The sequence below is a fragment of the Polyodon spathula genome, chromosome 9 (genome assembly GCF_017654505.1).
Source record: "Polyodon spathula isolate WHYD16114869_AA chromosome 9, ASM1765450v1, whole genome shotgun sequence".
Lineage (NCBI taxonomy): Eukaryota > Metazoa > Chordata > Actinopteri > Acipenseriformes > Polyodontidae > Polyodon > Polyodon spathula.
The window spans coordinates 17,818,123-17,837,844 of record NC_054542.1 but is presented as its reverse complement, the minus strand read 5'-3'; the positions used below and the strand labels follow the sequence as shown (position 1 = coordinate 17,837,844).

The window sequence follows — 19,722 nt, the reverse complement described above, 5'->3', positions numbered from 1 at the left end:
TAATGAATGACAGTGAGTTCCTGTATCACCCCCATCTTAAAAAAAAAAAAAAAAAAAAACCCTCCTTGGATCCCTCATCCCTCCAGAACTACCTTCCTGTCTCCCTCCTCCCGTTCCTCTCAAACTTTCGAGCGAGCGGTACACCGCTAACTCTACTTTCTCTTTCTCTTCCGCTTTGTCTCTCTGTGATGAACTCTCTACTCTCTGCCAGTGCTACCTCCTTCTCCTCTGTCCTAATTCTCCTCAACCTCTCTGCTGCCTTTGACACAGTGGACCACTCTATTCTCCTGTCTTCCTTTGCTGACCTGGGACTTTCCGCCACTGTTCTTGCCTGGTTCTCCTCCTACCTCTCTGAGGGCATGCTTGCCCCCTGCCCTCTCGATCACTCGAGCGAGTGGTGATCGGAAACCAGTGGAGTGAGCGGAGCAGTGAGTAGCATGGGAGAAGCGAGGCAGAGAGAACACCAGACGAGCAGTGGAGTTCTGGATGAGGTGGAGCGGACGGGTGGCGGACACAAAGAGGCCCGCCAGGAGGGAGTTGCAGTAGTCTAGGTGGGAGAGTACCAGGGTCTGAACAAGGAGTTGCTTGTAGTAGTTGGTGAGGAAGGGTCAGATTCTTCGTATGTTGCTCAGGAAGAAATGGCAGGTGCATGCTAGAGTGGAGATGTGCTGGGAATAGGAGAGGCAGGGGTCCAGGGTTACTCCAAGGTTCTTGGCTGAGGAGGAGGGAGAGAGTATGGTAGATTCCAGAGGAATAGAAATAGAGAGATCAGAGGAGGGGAAGAAAAGGAGGTCAGATTTAGAGAGGTTGAGTTTGAGGTGATGCGAGTGCATCCAGGAGGAGATACGGGAGGGGATGGTGTGGTCGGGGAAGATCTGAGAAAACAGGCGAGGACGCAAGACTGATCCTTGGGGGACACTTGTTGAGAGAAGGTGAGGTGTGGCGGTTGAGCCATGTCAGGTTACCTGGTAGGTGCGATCAGAGAGGCAGGAAGAGAACCAGGCCAGAGCAGTACCAGTGATTCCTAGGTCAGCGAGAGGATAGGAGAATAGAGTGATCAACATTGTCAAAGGCAGCAGAGAGAATTAGGACAGAGAGACAGGCAGAGTTTAACAAGTTAGTGGCAGACAGAAGAACAGTTTCAGTGGAGTGAGCAGAGTGAAAATCAGATTTAGAGGGGCGAGAAAAGTGGTTAGATAGGAAAGCAGAGAGCTGACAGTGTAAAGCCTGTTCGAGGGTTTTAGAGGAAGGGTAAGAGGGAGACAGGATGGATCTTGAAGGATCTTGGATCCTGAACTTGAACTTTCTGACCCGCCAGGAACAGATTGAGCCGTCTGAGGTCGAGGAAGGGTCGGAGAACACCATTTCATTTGGATACCAGGAAGTACCAAGAGTAAAAACTGGACTCCAGTTTGAGGGGGTCTGCCACCTGGATAGCCCATCTCAGCAACAGGGTTGTCACCTCTTGGGACACCACCAGAGCATCGCAAGGCTTTGTGACCGTGGTCACAACTACCCATGTAAAGGGGGAGGGTCTGGTTTGAACTGGAGCCGGTAGCGGAACTGAATCGAGCTGAGCACCCAGATGTTGTTGGCTCATCATCGCCAATGTGCCAGGTGATCATGAAGTTGACCTGGAGTGACAGGAGCATCAAGGAGGGAAGCCTTGTCTCTGTCTGGAACCCGTGCCTGGGAGAGCTACAACTGCCTTTGAGCGACGATCAACGCAACGAGGCCTCTGCCTAGTGCCGGTCCATTAAATTTGGACAGCTGCAGGAGGTGATCTGTCACCAGCGCCTCTGCTAAACAAGCTTTCTTGAGCATTGTCTCAGTGACTTTGCACTGCTTATTCAGTTAGCCACAAGCAGCAAATGTGGAGCCTGAACTAAAGCAGCAATCGACAGCTCCACCGAGGGGGAAGTAGCCAAGACCCAGCTTCTCCGGCTCGTGAATCTTGTACAATAGGTCAGCCGACTGCGGAACAGTCGGGGCTGTTGCAGGGTGACCCCACAAGGACTGGACCTAACAGGGCTGCGAGTTCCCCAGAAAAGGGAAGGGGAACTGAAAAAGCTTCCCATCTGTGTCCTCAGTGGGAGGCCCAAGTTCCAGTTCCTGCTCTATGTCCTCATTAGGCTCCTCTGAGACTGCAAGAGACACATAGTCGTCCTGCTGCCAGACAGTTACGTCCTCAACCTGCTGTTCCATCAGTGGAACTGGAGCAAGGGGCAGATGGAGTAGTGTGCGTATCCAACAGGCTAGTCAATAAAGACTGCTGTGCAGAGATCGCCTGCCACATTCTGTCCATCTTCTCTTTGAAACCTTCAGAGGGCCAGGCCCGAGAAGGCTTCTCTTGTGCAGGGGTGGAGAGGAAGAGGAAGAAGGCGATGACGAGGACAAAGAGGAGCCTGTACCCTTGGAACACTGCCTGTGTGAAGCAGAGGCATGTGCAAGACTTGGAGAGCTTTTCTGCTGCACAGAGGGAGTGTGATCTCTGAGCTGGGGTGAGAGTCTATCAGGAGCGCCTGCCGGCTCTCACCCCACCGCCTTGTGAGGGCAGAGCAAAACTTACAAAAAGAGCGATCCTCCCCAGGCAGGACAAAAAAAGTGTATGTCGGTCTTCTGGCAGGATGTTTGTATTGCACTGTGTGCACTGGTGGAACCCAGGCATGATTACCAGAAAACTGGCTCGGTGTTAATGGATCTACCGCTACTAAGTGCTGTGCACAAGGTGATGCACGGACCGGTGCAGTGCACATCTCAGTACCAGTGCACGGGCCGGCTTGGCGCTTGTTGCAGTACTGGTAAACAATGCACGGGGGTACCCGTGAATAATACACGGGCTGGTACAATACCAGTCGCTGTTGGTGATGTTGGAGCCGAGTACCGGTGACAAATGCACTGGTTACAAGCCAGGGGTGGTGTGGCATTCTGGCCAGCAATCGGGGCTAAAAGCAACCGCACAGACCCGGGACAAAAACAAGAGTAATGCAGCAGAGCCTGTGTGTGCCCACTTGATATCCAGAACTAAAAAGCCTGCAGTGTGGCGTTATAAGCTGCCCACCACTGCGACTTAAACAGATTGGTCGGTGTAGCCTGCCAGCTGAGCACCTGGGTGTTCGTACAGGAGCATGAATCAATAAACACAATCTGGTCTCAAAAAATGCTGCTAGCTGAAAAAACAGCCACTCGCATACTGCACCTGGAAAGCAAATATAGTGGAGAAAGCGACACAGGCAGTTTCTACTGTACAGACTGAAAAAACACTCAAAACCTCTGAAAAAAAAGCTTAAATTTAAAAAATTTAGCAATTAATACCGCAAGGAAACATACATTCAAAATACATACGTTTAAAATAAATAAACACTTTGCTTTCGATGAATTCATTTGAAAACTGTGGGTCTTTTCAGCTTGCTCCAAAAGAAATGGCATTGTACAACAGTCACTACGGAACCTAGTCTCTTCAAGGAGGGGAAGAGTCTGGCGTGATGACGCTGGCTGACAAAGACAAACTTCCAGAAAACTTACCAAAACAGAATGGATGTATTGACCTGCCATTTTAATAATTATGTAGGTTTTTTCCTTTAAAAAAATATAGCATTTCTTTGCAACCTCACCATTGCATTTACCAAATTGGGCACTGTGCCTTAAAATTGATTACAGAGTTAGTGATTTCATTCATCGCAGAACGCAAGAGAGTGAGCGCAAGCGATGGCACTTGCGAAGTGCTTCATGAAACGCATGCAGCGCCGACCTCTGCGTATTTGCAACCTCATCGCAATCACAGAACTTTTGTGAAACGGACCCCAGGATCTCCGATCGGGTCACTCTGGAAAGTGAGCGCAGTCTTTTTGTGCCCGCAGGGGTGGGCTATGACTGTCACAGGCTCGTTGAGCAGCTTTGGTATATCAATTTCAGGTTTCAGGTCTTTAGGAGGTAAACACCCATACGGTAATGGTTACATTTAGCACTTGAAAGGAAACAATCAAAAGTACGTGTCAGAAAAAAATCCCGTTCTGCTTGACTGTCATGAATCAGGGTCACGGCTGTGCAGGTACTGTATGTTTGGCACCCACAGTTGTTACTTGTATAGGATGGTCACTGTGTTAATGTTCTTGTCAATGACATTCCAGGTGCACACTCTTACTGCCAATACTTTCTAATGGGAAAATTAACCTCAAGAATGTATAAAAATGATAACACACCAATTTTAAAATGTAAAACAAATGAAAAAACAAAAACAAAAAGGTGTATTACTTTGAGTTTATTCAAGAAAAAAATTGACCTTCAGGAAAATACAGGAATTTCCATAATACACAGAAGACATAAGCGAGGCAGAAACAATGGATGAAAACATTTTACCTGTAACTGGTCTGCTTTGCAGCTAGATAATTAGTAATTACTTTTGTATCACCTTTAAAATCAGCAGAGTTTAGGGTTATAAATCACAAAAAGTGTACTTTCAATAATAGAAAACAAGCTAAAAAAAAACACACAAATTTGATTTCAAATAAACCATAAATACGTGATGCACATTAGTGTAACAAAACATTGTTTTTGTAAACATTCTCTCAACAGAACATGTGCATATGATTAAAAACACTTGTTGTATAATTAGGGTTATAAAATACAGAAATAAAAATGAACTATCATTAAGCTTTTTAACTAAAATATAAAAGCAATGATTCTTAAAGAGAGTTCTTTGAATTATTTCTCTGTTCTATTTAGTGGTTTTGTAATACTGTTAAAACATGTAACATTGCCACCTTGGCAGTTCTCTTACAGTGGGAGCTGCTAGTCACACATACTGCTGAGAGAACATGTTTTGTAATTTAAACTTCAACAGTTTTCTGCTAATGGTAAATTAAACTTGTCAGAAAGGCCTTACGGTATTTTAATAACCAGGAAAAAAAAATGAGAGAAAGAAAGAGACTGATTGATTGATTGTAGGGACTAATAACCATAAAGACCTTATACACATCTACTGTACAAAAAAAAAGTTTTTTGCATACAGGAAATTGGTTCAATTACTTTGTGTGACTACAAGTGCTGTGCCAAAGACATAAAAAAATCTGTTTGGTAAATGGGTTTAGGTCTTTCACAATCAAGTCCCTTTTTCAAATTACAAATACCTTGGCTTCCTTAATTTTAGCATTTGCAAGAGGTCCTCTGCAATCAGCATCTGTGATTAATCAAAAACAAAGAAAACAAAAAGCAAAAGGTGGCACTGCAATCTGAAGACGTGCAATGTCAAGCTTGCTTAAGTCTTTCCCTTTATTTTTTCTTTAGGTGTGTGTGGGTGGGTGGGTTCTAGCCTCTTCATTCAGAGCTTCCAACATAATGCCTCTTTAAAAGATGCTTTTTGAGTAGTACTTCAATCTAGATAGATTTTATTTAGATAGATTTTATGAGGTGGGGAACCAGTTATGCTTAATCTTTATAACAGTCATTTATATGACCTACCATTTGAACAGAAGTCCTGTATGTCAAGTTGTTCTCATAATATCTTCATTGCAGAAGACTAAGCCCTACAGAAACACTGAGATACTGTTCACAGAATGAACAGCTTAAGGCAGCTGTTGACACAGTACCTGAAAGGAACCTATTGTAGGATAATGTGTATTGTTACATCACTGAAGTATGACACACTTTAGGTCTCTCAAGAAATGAACAGACAGTTAAAACAACATAGAATCTCCAGAGACACAATTATAAACGTTAACAATTTTGCAAAACAAAACTGTTCCAGTTGTATTTAAAAAAAAAAATGCTTCTGGACTGGGATCTTGCATCTAAAAAGGGAAATGTTATGCCATTTACTGATAAGCTGTATTTCTCTACATTCTTGAGATTTAGTGCATTGCATTCATTGAAAAGACAACCACTGGTTTTCTACTACATATAGTTTAGAAGCCTAGTAGAGTTACCTGTATGCTACAAAAATCAGATTTAGCAGATTAAAAATCAGTTTCCGCTTTATTAGCTACACATAACCAAGTACAATATTTGCCATTATATGTTTCCCCATTCATAAAAATAAATGCAAGTATCTTGTCAGTTTCTGCCATCAGTGCCTTTTGGTATTCAACATTACAATGGTCCGCTGGTTTGACTGTGTCAGCCCCTTCCTTTAACAGTCAAACATGTTCAGAATTTGGTTTGACAAACATTTGAGACACTGTTGTTTTTTCTTCTTTAGATACAAAACATTAAACCACCTCTTAAGTCTTGCATTTCAACAATGAGGTAGGCACAAAAATAATAATTGTAAATCAAAAATAAAATAAACTGCAGCCTGGGAAACTTTCTTAAAAAAAAGTAGGTTGCACTTTGTGGGGGGGACCGGGGGGGTGGGGTGGGATCTTTTTTTTTTTTTTTTTTTTTTTTTTTTAAAAGTCAGTCCTTAAAATAAAAGCAGGATCTTTACCCTGTGATGTAACCCCATCCCAGCCTAACACAGAATATACGTGAACATCCTGATTCCACTCCTCAGCATTCAGGCACAACCTGATGAACAGAAAATGACCAAATATCCCCCTTTCACTCTTGATGCTAAACACCTCCTTTTTGCCTTTTTATTTGTTTTCTATATAAAAACACTAAAACCTGTACCTTCATCTGGTCTTTGCATTGCTGCACTACCAAAGATAACAAACATTTAAATATGCTATAGTATTAATATTTTAGATTGTATCCCTCTTTACCAAAACAGACACCCTCCCTTGCTTGCACTTGCACCCGCGTGTCTAATGTTTATCCAACTACTTCACTCATGATCGGGCTCTTATTTTCTCATATCAACAAAGAGTCGTCTGATGCCAAGGAAATCTGCAGCTGAGATGAGGTGTTGCTGGCTAATGTGTCAGAGCCACAGTGCTTTTGGCATCTGACAGCCATTTTCTAACAGCACCAAAGGGCCTAACAGCCTTATGTTTCAATTAATTTATTTTTAAATATCTAAAATCTATTATCACCAAGTGACAGCCGTAGAGAACGCATGGCCTCAGTGCAGGTTGTTCTCCAGTTGTAGATTAGTTCAAGGTTGTTTTTTTTGTTTGTTTTATTTTCAGATCTTGTTAAGACTCTGGTTGTCCATTTTGTTCAACCTGTTTTTCTTCTACCAGCTGAGAAGGGAACTCCTGCCGAGAGTCATGAAGTAAACCTGGCTAGACCCACCAGAGCGCACAGAGGCAAAGAAGACCTAAAATAAAAAAGGAGGAAAGTGATTTAACAAAATAAGGAAGCTAGGCAAGTTTTAGTTCAACTTTGTCAGTCCACCTTGCTTTATATCTGAAGTTCCCAGGAATATCCCAGTGTGTCTGTTAATGACAATGCTTTAGAAATCTCCCTGGCTGTTGTACTATAAATGTTTAAATTGTCAGATTAAAACATTCCTGGTAAGTCTTGGTCAAAAATTAATTGAAGGAACTGACTGGGGAAGTCCTATTGTGTATTTTGTTAAATTATTTCCTGGCAACTCCGATATCGGACAAATTAGAATGTTGCAGATATTTAGCATTCTACTGTGAACCTCAAAGTTACCTTCAGTCACGTGAACACGCCACTTTAAACTAGAAACAGGGCTCCGGTCTGCTGTAAGAGACACTAGAAATATGTTCTCAGCTCAAAAGGTGTTTACTATTTATAAAGCTCATACAATACATCTTTAAAATGCTGAACCAATTTCATCAGGACGCATGTACACTCTCCAATTTCCAATGTGTTAACTGTGAGGGTCTACTGCAGTTTGCTTTTAGCGACAGACCAGAGACTTCTCAATGTTTAAAAAAAAAAAAAAAACCACACCCCTCGTTCTTTTAGCTTCAGCTATGCTGCCAAACTTGCTTACCACCTACCGATAGCAACACCTCCAATAAAAACATTTCTGTACAGCCAGTGTTTAGTGCTATTTGCTGCCACATACTGGGAACAAAAGGAAATTGTATTCACAGTACAATCCCTCTTGTTTTTATCAAACTAGATCATGAATATCCAAATACTTTAAACTAAATGTGGTGCTATACCTTAAGCAGACTACAGTGGATCTCGGTCAATTCAATGCATACCCAATCTTGACAGTCACCACAAGATTTTTAGGGGTAAAATGAAAATGCAAACCTCCCCCTCATTCAGATAGTATTCGGGGTACAATATACGAACCTGAACCACCTGAGCAATCAGTCATTTTAAACCAGAATGTACTTATTTATTTATTTTATATCAGAAAGCAGAATCAAGGGGCACCAACCTTGTCATTCCTTTCACAGAGAAACTTTAGCCTTTGCGCCCGTTTGTGCATGAAAACGCCATCCAAGTGACCTGTCTCTACTGAACGAATCTCAATGGCCTTCTCTCCCCAGCCCATGATCTGATTGGATCGGATGTATGCTGCAAAAAAAAAAAAAAAAAGGAAGATTAATATATGCTACCAATAAACATGCAGATTGATTATCTATCTAGGAAAGAATCCTGAAAGGACTTTGAAGTAAAGGTGGCTAACACAGATAATTATAAAGTCTTCAATATGACAAACCATTAGGAATTCATACGAATCAGCAAAGATTGGAAGTTTACACAGGGTGATCAATAATTTGCGCAGTAGAGGCTGTGAGGTCTAAAAGACTGAAGGCATCCAGCCTCTTTACCTGAACAACCCTCTGGAGGCCAAATGGTGGGTCACAGGTTGTCTTTCCTCCACGTACCTGTTGATCTGAGTTGTGCTAATTCTGAATAACTCTGCAGTACATGAGGTAGTGACTGCCTTATAATACAGTGCAAGCTGCTTGATCTGGTGACTTGATCAAGATTTTTGCACATGGCTGACAGCTACGCCACTGACCTAGACCTAAGGGCTATGCACACATGAATACAGCACGAGTACATTTAAAAAAAAAAACAACACAACTATAGCTAGTCATGAAAAGAAAATAGTGTCTGCTTTTGCTCCTTTTGTGGAGACAAAATAAAATAAATACAAAGAAATAGTCTGGGTGCAGCATACACTAAAAAATGAATCTTTATACGTGATCTGTAAGGACTGAGAACTAGTTTACTATAATATACTTTTATTGATTTTCAGTTTTAATAAAATATTCGGTTAGTATGAGAATGTGATAATTATTATTGTTGAACATTATTAAAACAAAGAAGCGTCATTTTACAGAAATACAAAACCATTGTGGCGCTCCATCACTTTGACTAAAATTAAGGTGAAAAAGAGATAGACATATCATCAATTTCCAATTCTGACACTGGCATCATAAAGAACATTACAGTTTGACTAATTAATTTTCATTGATGTCCATTTCTCTGGTAATTTCTGTGTGAACGAGACAGTCTGACAACCTCTCCTTCGACTCTCTCAGAGTAATAATGTGCTGTGTACAGAAACATAGAAGGCTCGCGCAGACAAACCATCAGTTTCAGACAACAAGGCAATTCTATATTTGGAGTAAAGGGGGGAGTTTGCATGGCAGCTGCAGGAATATAGAATGCTAATGTACACCTCTTCATGGCGACCCCTCACTCCCCCAAAATGAACTACGCTATGACAGTTGTATTAGATTTACCGCTATATCATGTATAAAGGGTTTCGCAGCCTAGCAAATAAAAGTTATTTACTTACAAAATTGTAAAAAAAAAACGTGAATTTCACGGTAAACCTTGACATCCATGACAAAAAAATAAAATAAAAAACACTAACACTGATTTTTGAAATCAGCAGGTCAAAATAGCCTGTCTACCACAAAATACTACTCCAAGAGCAAGCACACACATTTTCATCCAAAGCAATTTTAGTACATATTCTTATTCTTCTTGACTCAGAAGGCCTGTGTTTTATATCAGCTGAAAGGTATAATACAGTTCAACGCTATCTACATACCAACAGAGGTTGGCATCTCTCCCCACTGCAGAACCACATCTTTGGTGATCCTTCCATAAGTGTTCACATAGACTCCTTCATCCTCATAACACACCAGCAGTTCAATTCCATCAGTGTTGGGCAGGATGATGATAGCATGTGGCTGAATGCTACTCTGGATCCCCCCCCCCCCCCCCCAAAAAAAAAAAAAAAAACACACATTGCAAATCAGAAAACGTTAAGTGAAAGGAAATAACAAATGACTAATGTACTCCTTTGTAGCACAAGTTTACAAACAAATGCTTCTCTCACATGTGTTGGCAGGTAGATGTCATAAACCGTCCCTGAGTCCACATCGACAGCATGGAAGCCAGCACTGGAACCATAGATGACTTTTAATCTCTGCCCTTCTTCAACAGTCAGATCCACCAACAGTGGCCTGTGTATCAATTCTCCAAAAGACTACAAGGGATAAAATGCACGTTAACATCTGCAATACCACTATTTGAAACCCAGAGGCACATAGTACTGTATATAATGATAAACAAGTTCACTTGAATATACTGCAATACTGAAGATGAAAAGATAGAACACTTTGTACGAATATACAGATATGAAGACAGCAAGGTTAGTAAATACAATAAAAAAGTAAAAAATGTACACTAAATTCACTACTGTTTATTAAAAAATCAAAATATATATTAACAACAACGACGGCGGCACATATTGGGTGAAACAACGTGTAGGTAACTAGAAAATGATTGATTTTGCTCCTTACCTTAAAGGCCATAAATTTATGGTATGGCTTTGGGGCCCATGCATAGACTTCCACAGAATTCTTCAGAGCAATCACTAAGAACTTGATTCGCTCATATTTTACTGTAAAGAAAAGCATGCCATTAATTAACACATAATAAAAGTTCAAAGCAAGAGGAGTATTGTTCAAAACTAAATTGCATTTGAATAGTACTCATGAAAGGCTAAGGATTGGCTACTTCTCACCTCAACCCCGACATGAACACTCCACGCTCTTCAGTCAATTGCCCATCTCAAGCAGAGACCGACAAAAGTGCTAAATTGTTGTGGTAGTGCAATGTGGAGTTACATCTACTGGGGAATAGGCCAAAGCTACCAAACTCATTTCACTTTGGATGGAGCAGATGAAAAGGCATGAAAAGCCTCAGACTTTTTTTTGTTTGCTGTTGTACTTGACTAACTGATTCTGTATGCTTTGTACTACTGTTCTAGATTTGTTCACATGGCCAAAAAATAACACAGATTCTTGAGAAGCATTTCCATTGGATGGTTTCTGCATTTCAAGAGACCCTATCCTGCCACGTTCCTCCCCACACTTTGAAAGAAGCAGTCTTACATTTCACACTGCAATAAATAACGTGACATTAAAAGCACTAATGCATTTTTTCATTAACTGAGGAACACAGCACAGCTATTAGATATTTTTTCAGTTTGGAAGGGAGCCAAGATTCAGTTTGCTGTTGTACTTGACTAATTGATTCTGTATGGTTTGTACTACTGTTCTATATTTGTTCACATGGCCAAAAAATAACAGATTCTTGAGAAGCATTTCCATTGGCTGGTTTCTGCATTCCAAAAGAGACCCTATCCTGCCATGTTCCTCCCCACACACTTTTTGAAAAGAGCAGTCTTACATTTCACACTGCAATAAATAACGTGACATTAAAAGCACTAATGCGTCTTTTCATTAACTGAGGAACACAGCACAGCTATTAGATATTTTTTCAGTTTGGAAGGGAGCCAAGATTCAGAATTAATGCCTAAGTTTTCTGAAAAAAAGTATGGGCTGAGCAGTTCTTACTGGTGACAATATGATTGTTTTTGGGTCGGTGAAAAAATATGAAGCCTGTTTTATGTTTGTGCTTCAAATTACACAGTGCTACTGGGATGTATTTAAGCCTTCTTACAGCAGGGAGGAGGATCAAAACAGTAAGATTATCTTGCGTTTTTCTAGTAACTGATCATCAAACTAGCTAAAAATCTAAAAAACATGTAAAACAATTGGAACAAATTATCTTTCAGCATTTAAGGGATCAATGCAGATGCAGCCCAAATGAATCCCTGCTCAAATTCAACCCACCAGCTTTATCAGCCTTCAATTAACTTAATTACACCTGGGGAGCCTTCACTTGCCTAAACCTCCTTGTGCAACCTCTCCAGTTGCCACGCTCTTCAGTATTTTCATAATAAAAAAAAAAAGCCTTTAACAAAGGGCACTCACAAACTCACTAAAATAAGCCTGACTTCTATTATATGCAAACTTATGGAAACTATAATAAGATCCAAAATGGAAAATTACCTATATGGTAACAGGGTACTGGGAGACAGTCAACATGGTTTTAGGAAAGGGAGATCGTGCCTAACTAACTTGCTTGATTTTTTTGAGGATACAACATCGATAATGGATAATTGCAAAGCATATGACATGGTTTATTTAGATTTCCAGAAAGCTTTTGACAAAGTCCCGCACAATGAGATTAATTCTCAAACTGAACGCAGTTGGGATTCAAGGAAACACATGTACATGGATTAGGGAGTGGTTAACATGTAGAAAACAGAAAGTACTGATTAGAGGAAAAACCTCAGAATGGAGTATGGTAACCAGCAGTGTACCACAGGGATCAGTATTAGGTCCTCTGCTATTCCTAATCTACATTAATGATTTAGATTCTGGTATAGTAAGCAAACTTGTTAAATTTGCAGACGACACAAAAGTAGGAGGAGTGGCAAACACTGTTGCAGCAGCAAAGGTCATTCAAAATGATCTAGACAAGATTCAGAACTGGGCAGACACATGGCAAATGACATTTAATAGAGAAAAGTGTAAGGTACTGCACGCAGGAAATAAAAATGTACATTATAAATATCATATGGGAGATGTTGAAATTGGAGAAGGAATCTATGAAAAAGACCTAGGAGTTTTTGTTGACTCAGAAATGTCTTCATCTAGACAATGTGGGGAAGCTATAAAAAAGGCTAACAAGATGCTCGGATACATTGTGAAAAGTGTTGAATTTAAATCAAGGGAAGTAATGTTAAAACTGTACAATGCACTAGTAAGACCTCATCTTGAATATTGTGTGCAGTTCTGGTCACCTCGCTATAAAAAAGATATTGCTGCTCTAGAAAGAGTGCAAAGAAGAGCGACCAGAATTATTCCGGGCTTAAAAGGCATGTCATATGCAGACAGGCTAAAAGAATTGAATCTGTTCAGTCTTGAACAAAGAAGACTACGTGGCGACCTAATTCAAGCATTCAAAATTCTAAAAGGTATTGACAGTGTCGACCCAAGGGACTTTTTCAGCCTGAAAAAAGAAACAAGGACCAGGGGTCACAAATGGAGTTTAGAAAAAGGGGCATTCAGAACAGAAAATAGGAGACACTTTTTTACACAGAGAATTGTGAGGGTCTGGAATCAACTCCCTAGTAATGTTGTTGAAGCTGACACCCTGGGATCCTTCAAGAAGCTGCTTGATGAGATTTTGGGATCAATAAGCTACTAACAACCAAACGAGCAAGATGGGCTGAATGGCCTCCTCTCGTTTGTAAACTTTCTTATGTAATTCTTATGTAATACAGAGAAAGAGCATGTATGAACAGGACATACCAACATTATAGTGCACACAGCCTTCCAAATCGCCAACTGTAGTCCAACCCTGCTTCTTTTCTACTTCAGGATCATTATGCAAAATCTTGTTCCGTAACCAGGAAAGGTAATACACTCGCAGTTTGTTCTTCTTGCCTAGGAAAAAATGTAAATTAATGAGATATGAACACTTGCTGCCACAATTAGAGAATTTAACAGATGCCGTTCAGACTTGGAAACCGACTGTATCCCCAGAAAGCAGCACTGACGGGGGGGGGTTACAGACCCGATTGACAGCAACTTTGCCAATTGGACTCTGAGGCGGTATTTCCAAAGACCACCTATCAAAATCGCTGCAGACATGCTGCTCGGGCCTTTGTAGCCAGTGTATCAGAGGCTGCAGAGCGAGCAGGGACCCAAGCTATTCTGAAAGTACTGTAGCAGTTTAGTTTTTAAAATGTTGTAGAGTACAATTAGAGATAAACAATCAGACACCAATCAAAGCGATATACATTGAATCTGTAAATTATAACACAAAGTAATAAGTATAAATGTCAGAATGACAAACAGGTCAACATTTCATATTTGTGTTTGTATAAAAAAAAAAAAAAAAAAACACCACATTTCTCTCGACGGACTGGCCAGAAAGCACTTTTCTTTGGTAATATAAAATAGCAAAGTTGTATAGTGGGCCAATAGATGGTACTAGCCTTCACTTCTGTAGCCAAGAGTCAAAAACAAAACACAGATTCACTTTGGTAACATTGGCCCAATGAAGCCAGGTCTCAGAGAGGCCCTAAATACATTTCACACAGCTTACACTTCCTGATATTGGCGACAGCCTCCACTGTCAAAACAGTAATTACATTTTTAGAGGCACCACAATTATAAAAATCCTGTTTTTTACAAGAAATATAGAAACTAACACATGTCCCGTAATCCTTTGCACTGTACAGTAGTAATGAAGAAAAGACAACAGGAGATTTTGGGGGACAATAAAAAGGGCTACAATACTGAAGTCAGCCTGTGTATTTGAAATGCACTTGCAACTGCAGACAGGCCTTATGTTTACTGACCTTGTTTAAAAGGCTGTAAAATTAAGTTTTTTTTTTCTTTTTCCATATATTTTATTTGCAAATCAAAGGCAAATACATTTAAACAGAGTTTTTACTTTTAAAAAAATTCTGTATCTTGCATGCTACACAATTTGCTCAACTTCCTGTTTAGTCGGTTTCAGGTCACGGTTTTGGATGGCAACACTTCCTGACAAACTTCTCCAACAGCACTGTATAGAGTTCAGAGTGACAGATTGTTTCAGACTGCAATCAAATGACTTAACACAAAGACCACAAACTATCACCCCTCACTTATTTAAAGGTGCAGTGCCTAGTATTGCAAATTTCTCTTGCAGTTCAAAATACTGTACATAATCATTTTATTCTCCCCTACCCTTACGGAACAAACACATTTAATACATGGTAGAAAAGCATACTTTTCATATGTAGAAATTGGCCCCTTTTTATATATTTAAAATATATGTGATATATTTAAAATCTACTTTAGTCTATAATCCATATATTTATTTTATAAGGATTACAGACTAATGAAAATATATGGTGCACCATGTATTTAACATATAAAGATATGGATTAGAGACTAAAATATATCCCATATATTTTAAATATAAAAAGGGGCCAATTTCTATATATAAAAAATATGAGGAGCATACTTTCCTACCATATATTAAATATGTTTTTTTTTTTTCCCCCATATGGAAATTCTCAAATAACCATACTATAATAACTTATGATCAAAAGTTTAGATTACATAAAGTATAATGTAATTTGATAACTTTCAAAATTAAATATCAATATGACTGGATTTCAAATTCACACGTGACAAAAGGCAATGTCATTCTTGCTTGCAAAATGTCCCATTCACCACAAATAACTCATAATGAAACTGCTACAACAGGAGATGCTTGAGTAGGCTCTTCCAAACAGTAAACCAAGTCCTGGAAATCTGAATGATTTTTAAAATTATTATTTAAAAAAAAAAAAAAAAAAAAAAAAAATTTACTTGACAAATTTCCAATTGATTCATATTACATGGACTATGCATACTTTACAAGCTTACCTGATATTGTCACCAGGACATTCAAGCCTTCAAGCACGTCCATCTGTTGAAAGCGCCTTCTGCTAATCAATGGATACACTTTTCCCTGCCCACTCCTGTCCAGCAGCATCAGACCACTTTCAGTACCTACTAACAGATTGACACCTGAAAACAAAAGCAAAAAAAAAGAAAGTTACATGTATTAGTGTACTGACTGTGAAACTAATGTCAACCTTGACAATTTTTATTTTGATAAGTTTTGAATCAGCTTATGTTGTTGGCAAGGACACAGTAGTACATCAAGGAAAGTGAATGTAGCAGAGACATGTTCCCCTACAGAAATAAGGCCATCTTCCACCAAAGGAAAGCATTTGCTACCAAAAAAAAACCCGAAACACCTGCTGTTCATTTCTAAAGACAGCACAATATGTGCAGATACAGTGACCAAGAATCAGTGCCGCTAATTCTGCTGCTGATCTTGCATTTAAAAAAGGTCAAGCAAGCTCAGAGCCAGGAACTACTTCATTAGTTTACACTGCAAACGAAAAAAAATGGACATACAAAGCTAGACGCAAACTAAAATCCTACATAGTTTGCAGTTTGTTCACTTTTACATCTCTTTAATCTTGATTTTACTGTCAGCTGGAACAAATCTTTCATTTCATAAAAAGCCTTAAATAAATGGCTTTCACAGTTAGCCGAAAGTAGTTATGAAAGTTGGACTAAGGGAGCCCTCTGGAGGACAAGGAAGGAAATACAAAGAAAAATAACAAATTGATTTTCCTACTGGAGCAGTAAATGTCAATTCATGCTTTGCATTTTGAAACACGATCTTTTCAGAGCTTTCAGTTTGTTAAACGCTGCCTCTCACAGGATTGTCTGGGCTTCTCCTTTCAGCAGCTCATCGTCTGTTATGTACACACAGAGGTCCTGTAAATACCAGATTGCTATCTTTTAATTGAAATGTCGAAAAAAAAAAGAAATACAAGAATACCCCATAATGCAGCACACAGGATCTCCGAGTTGAACCTTTTCTTGTACTTGCGGATTTCTGGGGTGTCACTCTGAGGTCTAGTGTTGGTGGGATTCACGTTAACCACTGACCCCTTCCTTGTAGGATCCTGTCTCAGAGCATCTGGCCTTATAGGTTCAAACCCTACTGTAGAATAGAACACACATCATGTGGCTTTATTCTGTAAGAGTTTATCATACAAGTGATGATGCAGTACAGTTCAATAAACCCGAAACCCGAAAGGTAGTCAATGCACTACACCATTACATATAGGCTTGCTGCTATTCGATTTTTATTTGTTTGCCAAATCGACGATTAATATTGAAGTTTTTATTAAAAATAATTTACAGTTTTCTTCCCTGATCGTTATTTTTCAATTTAAGCAGAGAATGGGTAAAAACTTATGCTACTGAAATACGTCTCAGTTAGTGAAACCCCTTTATCATATTCAACATGCAACAAAAACATGGTTACCAACATTAATTGAAATAACGTTTGTCACAGCCAAATAAACCGTAGTAAACACAGCATATCAAAGTGTATTACACAGACCTTTATAGCACAAATTTACGAGTACAAATAATATGCACAGAACAAAACATTAGATAGTTGAACAGAACTAACTTGCATTTATTATTTTGGCCTGCTTCGTCCTGCCGTGGAGACTTCAGCCGTCAGCCAGGGTATTGTGCACAATACTCAAGTGTTTTTCTCTCATGCCCCACTTTCAAATCAAACTAGTAACTGTCACTGTATAGTGAGAGCAAAAGCTTACGTACACCTTAACCCGTTAATTTTAAAAGGCGGCGCTTTGTATGGCAGGCGCAGGAGGTACTCTTAAGCAGTACTTACCCACAGATGTTAGAGTCATTCCACTGGATGGAGAAATCTGCAGCAGCCGTGGATCGATAAAGGGTGTAAATGAGGAGGAGGATTTGTGTTTCTGTAGTGTGCTACTAACTGACTGGGTCTGGAACGGAAAGGTTCAATCAGAAATGACACTCCACATGCACACAAGAACGGCTTGAAAAAAAATTACCAAGCAATTTGTCCCTCTCAGGAAAACAAATACACTGCATGAGACTTTATTCAAAAAACTTTAATCCATGCTTTTGAAAAGCCTGTATAGGATTGATTAAATATAATTCAATTTAAATTAAACTTCAACCATTACTTCCAACAGTATAGAAAAAAGCAGGAGTTAAAGTTTCATTCATAGTGTTTTGTGAGTCAATGAACTCAAATACTAAAAACAGGTCTTCAATACTAAAATCCATATTTCATATCTTAATTGATGTGCCACAAATGTATCAAAGTTTAAAGACTTGTTTGGCATAATAAGCAATACTTAAATAATAAAAAAATAACACTTGTATTACTTAGTGCTGGGACGAACACAGGATTTTCAGCCAATTTAAATATTCGTTCAGATATTCTTTCTTTTTTCAAAAAGTAATAAAAGCCATTATATTGCTCTGAACACAGGCAGACACAGCATAGCAGCAGGGACAGGGGGTGTGGCCAAAGACCTTACAATATAATACGTTAAAATAGAAAAATATCCCAAGAATAAAGAATAAGTTGTGCAGAACTTACTTTAAACCCCAGTGAATTAACTACAGAACAAGGGATGCCAAATAGCTAGTTAAACATTGTTTTGTTTATTCCTGAAATACAGTACATAATGTTGACACCACATTTCTTTTTCTTTTCATTCCTTGCCATTGTTGTTTCCTCACAGTAAACAGTGCCCATAGACATGTTTTCATAAAGTAATAACATGCGGTTTACTTGTGCATTTTCATAGCTGAACAAGCAAACAAACTGAAATTTAACTTTAAACACTTCAAATAAAACACGTGGAAGTGGCATTGAAAAGTGAAGGGGAAAAAAACGAATAGTTTTGGTTTTCATTTTACATTCCACAAAGTCGCAACAAAAATATATAATCTATACAAAAATCACTACACCACATTGAGGCGTTTCAGAATGATCTGCTTGCCTTTTTTCTGACCTACTCCAAAGCAGCACATGTTTTTGTCCCAGGTGGCGTTCCATAGGAGAACACCATGTGTGCATGCGCATAATCTGGTTTGTTAATTTTTTGCTGTCTAAAACTTTTAAAAAAATAGTGGCTCAAGAGCTGGTGTGTTGATCCTGTGTTTTTTTTTTTTTACATATATTCATTCACCTTGCACATCACACAGAGCTCTTTTTCATTTGCCATTTTCTGAACTGTCTGGTGAGATGGTAAATAAGTGCAAGGTATTTGTCATTTGCAGCGAATATGAACATCTGATTTTTGTATCTGAATACATGTCAAAAAATATTTGATCAAATATTCGGATGTGTCCCAGCACTAGTATTACTGCTTTAACATAGCTAACCTAAAATATAAATTTACTAAAATCAGATAGCAGACTGAATCTATTAAATACATTGTGTTCCAGATTATATAAAAAACTAGGGCATTACTAACAGGCAAATTAGGCCTTGTCTGCAGTTGGTAAAACCATATGGCAGCTGTAACACCGGGATTTATAGCAAACCTATTTCAGGTTGGCCGTAGATATGCTGTCTAATATTGGGTTCAAATCCTTCAAACACAACTTTACAAAAGGAAATGGTTGCCAGAAACCAGCAGCATTTTGGACCATGTGGTCTCCGACTTGGAGTACAAAAGAAAGAAAGACATAGTACTTGAATAAGGGTTTCATGTCAAAGGAACATGCAATTAGAGTCAGGTCACAAATAACACTGGTTAAAGTGATCCATCAAAAATAAATAAATAAATCCACAAGCACAAAAAGGAGGGATGATGGAAATATACAAAAAAAACATGGAACACAAGTGGGATATTAAAAGGTTAAAAATATGGCTGAGTGATGTTAAACAGAAATACAACTTGCCAGTTCAGTGCACACAAGTGCTAAGGTGGTGACAAACAAGAATCAAATGGGAGGACACTTGCTTGAACTCTATTCTGTGACTACCCTTGCTAGCTGAAACCTGATCCAATAGAGTCAAATTAAATATAGCACAGACTGAGCTAGAAAAAGCAACAGAAGCCACACGATCAATATACCCTTAAAAACAGGTCATTTTGGAGCACCG

The 19,722-nt window shown here is 39.2% G+C and overlaps 1 protein-coding gene across 1 annotated transcript; it reads right to left on the bottom strand.

Moving 5' to 3' along the window:
- Window positions 1-6,337: 6,337 nt before the first annotated feature.
- LOC121320451 (mitogen-activated protein kinase kinase kinase kinase 4-like) lies at window positions 6,338-18,016 on the bottom strand. Its single transcript, XM_041258786.1, has 9 exons — window positions 17,461-18,016; window positions 16,591-16,755; window positions 15,618-15,761; window positions 13,503-13,637; window positions 10,638-10,738; window positions 10,172-10,321; window positions 9,881-10,040; window positions 8,246-8,385; window positions 6,338-7,198 (listed from the first exon to the last, which is right to left on the bottom strand). The coding sequence occupies exons 1-9, from the start codon at window positions 17,477-17,479 to the stop codon at window positions 7,115-7,117; spliced, it is 1,098 nt and encodes a 365-aa protein (XP_041114720.1). The 5' UTR covers window positions 17,480-18,016; the 3' UTR covers window positions 6,338-7,114.
- Between the last annotated feature and the right edge of the window lie 1,706 nt (window positions 18,017-19,722).

Coding starts and splice junctions, on each gene's coding strand:
- LOC121320451 (XM_041258786.1), bottom strand. Junction 10,041..10,171: donor ACATCTACCTGCCAACACAT/GTGAGAGAAGCA, acceptor GGGGGGGGGGGG/ATCCAGAGTAGCATTCAGCC. Junction 7,199..8,245: donor TCTGTGAAAGGAATGACAAG/GTTGGTGCCCCT, acceptor TTTTTATTTTAG/GTCTTCTTTGCCTCTGTGCG.